The sequence below is a fragment of the Coffea eugenioides genome, chromosome 10 (genome assembly GCF_003713205.1).
Source record: "Coffea eugenioides isolate CCC68of chromosome 10, Ceug_1.0, whole genome shotgun sequence".
Taxonomy (NCBI): Eukaryota; Viridiplantae; Streptophyta; class Magnoliopsida; order Gentianales; family Rubiaceae; genus Coffea; species Coffea eugenioides.
Window position 1 is genome coordinate 25,541,714 of NC_040044.1, and position 12,211 is coordinate 25,553,924.

At 35.2% G+C, this 12,211-nt stretch overlaps 1 protein-coding gene across 1 annotated transcript; it reads left to right on the forward strand.

Moving 5' to 3' along the window:
• Positions 1–7,902: 7,902 nt before the first annotated feature.
• LOC113750594 (MDIS1-interacting receptor like kinase 2-like) lies at positions 7,903–10,939 on the forward strand. The gene is made up of 2 exons (XM_027294555.1): positions 7,903–10,546; positions 10,647–10,939. The coding sequence occupies exons 1-2, from the start codon at positions 7,903–7,905 to the stop codon at positions 10,937–10,939; spliced, it is 2,937 nt and encodes a 978-aa protein (XP_027150356.1).
• The last annotated feature ends 1,272 nt before the right edge of the window (positions 10,940–12,211 follow it).

Here is a 12,211-nt window from a genome sequence, read left to right on the forward strand (position 1 = left end):
AGTTTTTTTCTTTTATTTAGCTTCTTCAATCAAATGAATGAGTATCTGATTTGCAATTTGATTTCAGCACTATTCAGGTTGTGGATCATCATCGAATGTGGAACTACAGAAAAGTAATTCAAGCAGTTGACTATTGAACCACACCGCTCTCTGCTCAAAAGTCTTCGGTGCTCTATTTTGAACATGAAGCAGTAATTGGTCCAATAAAGAAACTTCCTCGCCAGATCTGCCAAATAACCCCCCCCCCAAAAAAAACACACTCCGACTTCCCCTTCCGGCCATCAACGCCTCCATTGCTCATTCCCACCACATGCTCTAATGTCATTCCCTTCCTAGAAAGTTGTTCACAGGGAAAAGAGTGAGAAGAAAAAATACTATCTATCTTAATAAAAGGTCGAAAGCAGGTACTACTAGTTTTTTGTTTTTACACCAAACCAGCAATTGGTGGATTGGAGAATCAATAATAGCGTGTGTGGATCCACCGAGTTTCTTATAGCTGATAATAATTAATAAAAGAAAGAAAATCCAAGCTCAGAAGCTGCTCCTCATTATCTTTCTCACATGAGGGTATCTTAACCTCCCCCAGACCCAGACCATTTTCATCCCCATCCAATTGATTTCAGAAACCAATATATTACACATACCCACTAACCCTACTTAAGTACTAGTGTGATGTATATCACTCAAACCCCCACCTAAAATTGACGGCACCACCAAATCCTCCCCCCACGCGAACTCCGCAGGACACCCAGATCCGTGATAAAAAGGGAGGAGAGAATTTAGTTGCCGATCATTTGAGTCAATTGCCTATTGTCAAGGATGATTTTATATTGAGGAAAACTTTTGTGAATGAGCAACTATTTTCTATTAATCCCTCTCTTCCTTGGTATGCGGATATTATTCCTTTCTTTTTTTTTTTTACAGAAACGTTAGGAAATATATTAATTTCAAACCAAGCTATACAAACTTGAGCAACGGCCCAAAAGGATATTATTCATTTCTTGACCACTAATCAATTACTTGCACATTGGTCAAAAACAAAATGAGATAAGCTCAGACGTGATGCTAAGTATTACTTAAGGAAAGACCCCTATTTATAGAGGCAATGTGCAGATCAAATACTGCGCAGATGTGTAAGTAAGAGTGAATTTAATTCTATTTTAATATTTTATCACTCTTATGCATGTGGAGGCCATTTTAGATCACAAAGAGTAGCTTGTAAAGTAGTGGAAAGCGATTTTTATTAGCCCACAATTTTCAAAGATACATACTTGTTTTGTAAGTCATGTGATAGATGCCAAAGGATAAGAAATATTTGTCATAAAAATTAGATACTAAAAACCCTTATGATTTTTTGTGAAATTTTTTATGCATGGGGTATTGATTTTATGGGTCCATTTCCTTCGTCTTTTGGTTTCCTTTACATCTTGTTGGCCATAGATTATGTGTCCAAGTAGATAAAAATAAAAGCCACCCGAACTAATGATTCTAAAGTGGTTGTAGATTTCATTCAATCACATATTTTTGTTCATTTTGGGGTATCACGAATTATAGTAAGTCATCGAGAAAAACACTTTTGCAATAAAATGATGGCGGCTATATTTCGTAAATATGGAGTGACTCATAAGGTATTTAGTTCTTATCACCCCCAAACGAATGGTCAAGCGGAGATTTTGAATAGGGAAATTAAATAAATATTGGAGAAGATGGTTCGCTCCGATAGGAAGGATTGGAGTTCACAATTGAACGATGTACTCTAGATTGATAGGACAGTCTATAAGAATCCTATAGGTATATCTCCCTATAGGTTGGTATTTGAGAAGTCGTGTCATTTACCGGTTGAGCTCGAGCACAAAGCATATTGGGGGATCAAGAAATGCAACATGGATCTTGATGAGGTTGCAGTCCACAGAAAACTTCAATTACAAGAATTGGAAGAGTTGAGGAATGAAACTTACGAGAATGCAACACTATATAAAGAGAAGATTAAGGTTTTTCGTGACCAATAAGTTGCAAGGAAATCATTTGTAGTTGGGCAAAGAGTTCTTCTCTATCAATCTCATCTAAAGCTCTTTCTAGGTAAGTTGCGCTCTCGTTGGGCTGGTCCATTTGTTGTGATTAATATTTTTCACTATAGTGCAGTGGAAATTCAGAGTATGCAGATAGATAAGAAATTTGTGGTTAATGGTCAATGTTTTAAATCCTATTATGAAAGTGTTTCAATGGAGAAGGTGGAGATAATAAATCTTGAAGATCCCACTTATGCTACTTGAACAATATTCGACCATCTCTAATCAAAGACGTTAAACCAAGACGCTTATTGGGAGGCAATCAAATTCTTTTTTTATTGTTTGTTCACTAATATTATGTGTTTCACTATGTTTATCTTATGTTTTTCAAATTTGGCATTTATTTTTTGTTTTTAATGTTTTTTTGGTTAGAAGACTTTTTCCCAACAAAACGTGCCCACGCGTTAAGGGTATGTGGTAATGCACAACTATCCAATTCCATCATCAGAAAACTATGGACCAACATGACGTGCCCACGTCTTGAGGGTATGTTGTAACTCATAATTAGCCAACTTTATCATAAAAAGTCAATAAGACGTGCCCACGTCTTGTCCTAGCAAGGGAAAAAAAACAAATTGAACCCAAAAGAATTTTTTTTCTCTTCTTTTTTTTTTTCTTTCCTTTTTTTTATTCTTTCCTTTGTCTTTTCCCTTTTCTATTTCTTTTCCTTTCCTTCTTTCTTTCTTTCTTCTTTCTTTTTTTCTTTCTTTATTTCGCTCTTTCTTTTCCTTAGCTGCACCGCCAAAACTCTACTTGCTGCTTGCCCGCAGTTCATCGCCCACCGTCCACTGTTGTCGCAGTTCGCTAGTTTGTCTCTACTACCGTTGCTGTCATCGCCGTTCGTCAAAGCCTATCACTGGTTTTGCCATCGCCTGTCTCTAGTTTTGCCGTCGCTCGCTACTGTGCCATTCACCGCTGCTCGCGCCGCCATGAACGTCTATCCTCTGCCTACGATAGCCATCGTTCCGCACTTGAAGGACAAGAAGGGGAAAGGATACAATTGAAGAAAGAGAAGCTTTTACACTGAATATGAAGAGTTGGGGTAGGGTGGGATGGGGTGGAGGAGCAAAACTTGGACACATACAAGGCTAGAGAGGGCCAATTTTGATTTTAAACATATCATTAGGTGGCAAAAAATAATTTTGGTAAGGATCCGCTTCAAAACATAATAATGTTCCAATGAGAGCTGAAAAATAAATCAAATTACTTGAAACTCAAATCGAGTTCGATTTAATAAGAATTCATTTGAACTAAGTTTTATCAATTACTCAAACCAAACTTAAGTAGCATTTTGTGTTCGGTAAATTATCAAACTCGGTTTGAACTCGACTCTATTAGCATAAAAGTGAAATTTAAACATAATAAAGTTTAACATACTCGACCTCAACTTGAATTTGATTCGATAAAAGTTCGTTTAAATTTAGTTATGTAAATAAACAAGTCAATGTTCATCACGATTTCAAATTATTTAAAAATAATAAAATAAACTTGAACATTAAGATGTTGATTTGATTATGCTAATTCATTTCCCTAATTCCAATGTCAAGAATTAAGAGTTTCAAAATCTTAGGGTTGACCGGCCCACCCACCACCCCATTCCCCACGTTGGTGCATCGTGATGAGAAAGAGACGAGGCAATACATCTTTATACCTTAAAGGCTGGGATAAGGTCCTCACCGTGACTTAAAAAGTCCTTTGGACCTTTGCCAACCAGGACACAACCTCAAATTTGATTGAAAACAAACACATTGCCGTATCCCAAAAACCTTTTTTCCTTGATCCTTATCTAACAGTATTATCATTAACTTTTTGAGGTTGTTGTGCGTCCTTGCTTATATAATAACTTATTGATATGGTTACATCGAATTATTTAAAGTATATAATAGTTTTCCTTATTTTGATCAATAGATCAATGTGGATAAAGTTAAATCAATTAGAAAATGTGTTATCATTCAATTTGCAGGGTTTACAATGACAAAATTATGAAAGTTTGTACAAATGGAGGAACATGGTCCATTTTTGTTTTTGTCTTTGTTTTTCTTTTTGTATATAACTAAAATAAATTCTAGTGGCTAAGGTTGAGGTATCAAGAATTAAAAATTTTAGGTTAGAGTCCCACTACCTCCTCCCTACTTCTTATGTACCACCCTTCCCCTTCTAGAAAATAATGTTTGGAAGATATTGATGGAGGACAAGAAGGGAAAATGAGACAATTGAACAGAGGGAAGCTTTGGCAATGAATATGATGGGGTGGGATAGGGAAGAGGAGCAATACTTGGATGCATGCACGACTAGTGAGGGCCAATTTTGATTTTAAACATAATGTCAAGTAGCAAAAACCAATTTTGCTAACAATCCACTTGAAAAGAAATACTGTTGCAATAAGGGTTAAAAGACAAATCAAGTTATTTGATGTTCAAATTGAATTGGATTTGGTAAGAACTCATTCGAACTTGATTTTATTAATTACTCAAACCAAACTTAAATGATATTTTTTATTTGGTAAATTGTCAAACTCGAATTGAACCTAACTTTATCATAAAAAGTTTAGCTTACCTAAACTTAACTTAAGTCTGATTCGATAAAAATTCATTTAAGTTCAATTTCGTTAATAAACAAGCTAATGTTAGTGCAATTTCAAATATATCAAAAATAATAAAATAAACTTGAACATTAGAATATATGCTTGATTAATTAGATTCATTTATCCCCTAATTTCACTGTCAAGAAATAAGGTTTTCAAAAGTTTAGCAGATGGTTGCCCACCCACCACCCTGTTCCCCTCGTTAGCATATCATGATATGAAAGAGACGAGGCAATATATCTTTATATCTTAAAGACTAGGATAGGTTCTCATCTTGACCAAAAGTCCTTGGCACCTCTAAAAATTATATGGGTAAAATATCAAAAAACTCCTTTTGTTTTGTTGAATGTTCATTTAGCTTTATTTTGGAAACCTATATTGTAACTCCTTATGGTTTCAACTACATAGAAAATTGAATGGTAAGCATCCAATCTAAAAGTTGTATATGAAATATCAATATTGCCCTTGCTATATGTGAAATGCTTTTTATTCAATTTTCAATTTAGCCAAAATCACAGAAAATTATAATAGAGTTTTGTAAATTCGAGGGAGTTAAATTGAACATTCAGCAAATCATAGGACTTCATTTATAGGATGACGATATTGACATTTCACATTGAACCGTTAGACTGGATGCTTTCTGTTCAATTTGCAATTTAGCTGAAACCACAGGGAGCTAGTGTAGATTTCTAAATTAGAGGGAGTTATATTAAACATTTGACAAATCACAGGGAGTTTTTTTATATTTTACCCAAAATATATGTATATGTTATTCTTATTTTGATCAGTAGAACAATAGATAAAAATCAAATGTATTTTTTTGATAGAAACGGGCCTATAATAAAATTAATGAATTGATGAGTCCATATAAAGAGTGGACAGTACAAAATGTGGGCAAGAAATGAAGAATCCCCCTAGATGATAGAATCATCAATTGAACTAGCATGCTTTGCATCTCAAGGGCAACAATGTTAATAACCCCAGCCACCCAACTAACTTTCCAGGTGGAAAAATTTTGCAATGCATTTGTTACATGAGCAATTGATTGCTGAAACTTCTATGTCTTGGACATACTTCAATATTTCGGTTGAGTTTTTGACTGCAATGTAAAATTTTAGATTTCATCAATATCATCAGCCCTAAACTTTCTCTTAAACCGCGGCAGCTATGGTTTGAGAGAAATTGCTAGGTCGTGAATCTAAGTTACATAAACAAAATTTTCTGTAGCTTTTGACCATTAATTTTTTATGTTTAGATTTAATATTTGGTTTTATTAGTTTTTTTCAGCTTATTCAACAGACAGGTATATAGGAGTGACGGCCTTATTGAAAATCAATAATAAACCAAACGAATAACGAACCAAATAGAAGATTGTATTGCTTAATATTTGTATTGCTTAATTAAGCTTGCCCAAAAACAGAAAAAGGGCACAACGTCATTTGATAATGATCAACTGATTTATAAACCAACCAAAAACTGCCCTTGGTTTTGCTGTCAATTTGAACTAATAACATTACTCATTTTTTGGCCATCACATCCAAAAAAAAAAAAGAAAAGAAAAAATCACATACTTGGAATAGTGAACACTGCTTGATGACTAATCCTGCTTTTATTTGTATTTCACACTACAAAGTATGCATGTTATTATAGTAAGCCTATTTAAGCATTATTAGTTCTAAGGCTTAGCATCCACAGCCTGACCAGGATATCCACCATAGTCGCCGCCGCCACTTCCTCCATAGCTTCCATACCAACCTCCTCCAAGGTTCCCTCCTTGGCCTCCTCCTCCAGGATCCCCATAGTCAGGAGGAGTCACAAATGACTTGGCTGCATTGAGGATAATAAACCTTGTCAAATAAACTAGGAAAGACCTTGTCAAATAAACTCATCTGGGGACTGGGATCACACAATTGGAAATTTTAGATTTTGGACTAATGTGTTGCATGCTTTTTGTTTTAAAGAATACTAAATCGATTTTATTATATTCAGGTCAAAAAATTGTCTTTTGACGTGTAAGTCAAAATCAGTGATTTTTTAGATGTCCCTAAAATTGTTTAAACACTGCCTATTAATAGGTAACTTAATCCCAACCAGAATTAGTAACGATCACAACCTATTAATAGGTAACATAAGAGCAGTTAGGAGCAAAGAAAAACAAATTGAGGACATTGGATAAGAGAATAAATGGCTTACAATTGCTAGCTGACGTGGAAGTCTCAGCCAATTCCCTAGCAGCCACCTGTGAGGTCATTGTTAGAACTATAGCCAAGGAGATGCAAAAGAAAAGAAGTTTCTTGTAACCCATTTTTGCTCAAGAAAAAATTATGCACTGAAAACTGGTTTTGTGAAGGATGAGAAAGCTGGTAAAGATTGATCCCTACTTGTAGGAAAATCTGTGCCACATTGCTATCAAAATTGTCCTGCTAAAAATCTTTCTTTCCAATAAGAATGATTACAATCTATTCTTAAGAATAATTTGTTTTAAAACATACCCTTGTACTATCGAAAATCTTGCAATTTTGGGCAAGTTAATTTAATTAATATTTCTAAACTTTTTTCTTGTAATTTATTAGGATCTCCTATAAAATGTTTATAAATTGCATAAATTAGAGTTGCAACAAAGCCTGGTTCACTAATAGTCATAACTACTTCTTGTCCAGTTACTTTGGTAGTTCTACTACTTGCAGAATCAATTGTCACTTGTTTGGTAGCAGTTAAAATATAATTTCTATTGTCTTGGTTTAGATAATTATCCCACCAATTTTTCAATATTTTTGAGAATATATAAATTAATAATTGAGCACGTTCTCTATCCCCATGATCTTTTACTTTGAAAGCACTTATTGCCATACTTATATTTTGAATAATTTGCAAAATTTGATGTTTGGTTAATCCATCTATGTTCCACTCATAGATTGATTCTCCTGAATAATAATAACTTTGATGTAAATGAATCTTCTTTTGTCCGTTAATTTGAAATATCACTGGGTGTTTGGATTTCTTCTTTATCCGACATTTTGAATGGCTAGGTCCCACTTTTATTGAATTAGTGATAAAAGGATATGTAATCTCACAGAAAGATTTCATTACATTTCCTCGCCCATTGCAATTGACATGTTGTGTTTCAATCTCAAAATTAAATGAAAAAAAGACCTCTGAAGTCTTCCATGTACAATTAGGATAAGTACTGGCTTCATTTGTGGTACAAAGTAACAAGGATAGCCAACTTGAGTTAGTTTGAATGTCCTCATGGGTTCTTTCAAAATAATCGCCATATTCTTTTTGGTTCTCCTACTTTTCCCATCAATTCAACCCAAATGTGGAGCTTCAGCTTCTGCTGAAGAGGCTGTTGCTCTTTTGAAATGGAAAGCCAGTTTTCAGAGCCAGATCAATAGCAACCTAACCTCATGGAACCTTCAATCCATCAACGCCAAGAATTCTTCTAGCCTTCCATGCACTTGGGCTGGTATTTCCTGCATTAATGGAAGCGTCAACAGGTTGAACCTCTCAAATTGGAATATTAAAGGTAGCCTCCATGATTTCCCATTTTCATCCCTCCCAAATCTTGAATATCTTGATCTCAGCCTGAATCAGATCTTCGGCAGCATACCTAAACAAATAGGTAGCCTGTCGAAGCTCATTTATCTTGATTTCTGGGTAAATGAATTGTCACAAGAAATCCCACCTGAAATTTGCAACTTGAGAAACTTGACTCATTTGGCTCTTGCAAGTAATCAGCTCTCAGGTCCAATTCCATCAGGAATAGGGGAGCTGCATTATCTCGTGGAACTTTATTTGGATAACAACTATTTAACAGGTTCAATTCCAGCCAGTTTTGGTGACCTCAACAGGCTAGCGGAGTTGAGACTTTTTCAAAATCACCTCTCTGGTCCCATTCCCAGTGCAATTGGGAATTTGTTTTCGCTTCGATTTCTTTACTTGAATCACAATAATCTTATTGGTGCAATCCCAAAGTCACTGGGCAATTTGACCAATTTGATTGAATTGCTTCTCTTTGACAATCAACTTTCAGGTTCAGTTCCAAAGGAATTGGGTAATCTGAAATTCCTTACCAGTGTGGCCATGAATCAGAACCAACTTAATGGTTCCATTCCTGCTTCAATTGGAAACTTGAGTAATTTAAGAATGTTGTTTCTTCGAGATAACCAATTTTCTGGTACCATTCCACAAGAGCTTGGAAACTTGAATAAGTTGGTTGCTTTGGAATTGGATCATAATAAGTTCTTTGGTCCATTACCAGAACTACCATGTCAAAGTGGAATGCTCCAAAACATTACGGTATCTGAGAACATGCTTACTGGTCCAATCCCTAGAAGTCTGAAAAACTGCTCAAGCTTAATTAGAGCCCGTTTTGAGGGTAACCGTTTCCGAGGAAACTTGTCAGAGATGTTCGGAATCTATCCATTCCTGGATTTCATAGATCTCAGCAACAACGAATTCTACGGAGAACTCTCTAGCAACTGGGGTAAATGTAAACCTTTGAAAACCCTGCTGGTTGCAGAGAACAACATCACAGGTGGTATACCTCCAGAAATTGGAAATTTGACTCAACTACATACACTTAATCTTTCTTTGAATTCTTTATCAGGGAAGATACCAAGGGCAGTTGGAGAGTTAGCTTCTATGCTTAAACTGGATTTACATGACAACCAACTTACTGGTAATATTCCTCAGGTAATGGGAGTGTCATTGGAATTTCTAGACCTGTCCACAAACTCCTTGAGTGGAACTCTACCTGAAAATTTGGGTGGTATGAAACACTTGTTTCACATGAACTTGAGCAACAATATTTTAAGTCAAAGGATTCCACTCCAGATTGGGGAGTTAACCCAACTTTCTGAACTGGATTTGAGTCAAAATTTCTTCACAGGAGAGATACCATCTGAGTTTCAAAGTTTGCAGAGTTTGGGGACATTGGATCTCTCCCAAAATAACCTCTCTGGCTTGATACCAAAGGCTTTGGCAGAATTGCCTGGTTTATTGCACATTAATCTTTCTTTTAATAATTTGGAGGGTCCAATTCCAAGTGGTAGAGCCTTTGGATATCTAACCTTAGAAGAAGTAAAGGGAAACAAAGGTTTGTGTGGCAATATTACAGGGTTCCGAGCCTGTGAAAGTTCCCCGCCGATTAAAAAGCATGTCAAGTATAAAAGGAAGGAACTTGCTCTCAAAATTGTATTACCTCTTCTGGGATCATTCATACTTCTTGGTGCATTCTTTGGAGCTTTTAGATTGCATGATCAAAGAAAAACAAATTCAAGAGCAGAAGATATGGAGGTGAAAAAGGGTGATTTATTTGCCATCTGTGCTTATGATGGCAACGCATTGTATAACAAAATCGTGAGGTCTACAGAAGAGTTCAGTGAAATATTTTGCATTGGGAAGGGAAGTTATGGAAGTGTTTACAAAGCACAGCTTTCAATAGGTGATGTAGTAGCTGTGAAGAGACTTCAGAACATGCCTAATGTGGCAAAGGATAAAAGCTTCTTGAATGAGATCAGGGCTTTGACAGAAATCAAGCATCGAAATATTGTGAAACTCTTTGGCTTCTGCTCAAATGCTCGGCATTCAATTTTGGTTTATGAGTACCTTGAAAGAGGAAGCTTGGCCAAAATATTGAGCATGGAAGAAGAAGCCAAGGAACTCGACTGGCAAAAGAGGCTGAAAATCATCAAAGGTGTCGCTCATGCTTTATCTTACATGCACCATGATTGTTCACCAGCAGTTGTACATCGGGACATATCAAGCAATAACATTTTGCTTGATCCAGATTACGAGCCTCACGTTTCAGATTTTGGCACTTCCAAGTTTCTGAAAAAAGACTCGTCTAATTGGAGTTCTTTGGCAGGCACCTATGGATACATTGCACCAGGTAATTATAAATGTTTGTGTTTTCTTTTCCGTTAATTAATTTGTTAACTAATAAATTCAAGTATGATCACATATTATGGTTTTCCAACTTTATCTTGCAGAATTTGCCTATACAATGAAAGTTAACGAAAAGTGTGATGTTTATAGTTTTGGGGTCCTGACAATGGAAATAATCAAAGGAAAGCATCCTGGAGACTTGACTGCTAATCTGATGTCTTCAAATCATGAAGATGTAGAACTGAAAGACTTGGTCGACCGAAGACTTCGATATCCCAATCAAGAAACTCAAAAGATCCTGATATCCATTTTCAAACTTGCAAGAGAATGTCTACACGCTGATCCTCAATGTAGGCCAACAATGCTCTTTATTTCCAGGTTGATATCAACTCAGTGAACCATCTAAATAACTTCTTTGTGATTAACCGGGGCGATATGAGTCTCTTTATCATTTCTTTTCTTGTTAAATTAATAGATGCATCACATATGTGGAACTTGGATGATGTTTTCGAGTTTTTGCAGGTTTCTTGCCTCCTATTAAATGCAGAATGCAGTGCCTCACTTTTTTCCCCCTACATAGCACAATCAGGCATCAGCAGAAGATGATATGATGCAGAGCATGTATTCTATGTGAAAATAAAATTTGAATAGCTAATAGAGTTTATGGAATTGAAACTAGAACTAGTATAGGGGGCAAAGCAAGGTTTTGGAAATGTATCGTAATATTATAATCCTTGAAAGTAATAATTCTATGACATTGTCTTCAGTCTTAAGGGTCTTTGATCTGCTTTTATTATCTCCTTGTAAATCAAAGTTCATATTTTAACTAGTCCATAACTTGGACTTTTTTTTCCAAGTAAACTCCTTTAGTTTGTCTAGTAGTTTTTGAGTGCAGTTATTGACAAAAAGACTGCTCTGTTTAGATTAGCTGTTTTTGGAGGTGTTTTTGAAAAATTTTACTGTAACAGTGTATTTCAAAAAAATTTTATAGTAAAAATTTTTTGAAATATTTGATATATTGTATGGATGAAACGTTTTTTGAGTTATTGTGTATTATTATAACATTGTATTTGAAAAATTTGTTTTTAAAAAAATAGTCAATTTAAGGTTAGAAAGAGTATGGTTTTGGGTAGCACGATAAATTAAATACGCCAATACTACAATGAGATCAAAATCACGTGAAGAAGCCCAATTTATCATTTCAACCAATCCACAAGATGAGGAGCGAGATCAGAGTCCTCTAGCCAAACTGCTTTTGGAAGAGCTGCTTTCCTTAAAGTTTCCAGACTGCAAATGCCCAGTGCTCTTCAATTAGTTTATAAATTCACACCTTTGTTTTTAGTACATTCATTGAATTGGAAATGTTATTGTGCTCACAAACACTGATTCAAAAATAAGGCTAACCGATATCATAAATATGTCATAAATAATTAATATGTTATTTTTATTATCATATAGAATGCTAAAACGAGTCCTATGAATTCATATGCAGTTCATCGGTGTGTTAGAATTAAAATACTTTGGTTCATCATCGATGAAAATAACTTAAAATTTGAAACAACATGCAATATAGATTGAATAAATCTATTTTGACAATGACGACAAATCCAAAAGCAAAGAAGACAATTACATTGCCCCAAACATGAGGCAAAAAGAAAAGAACTAACTT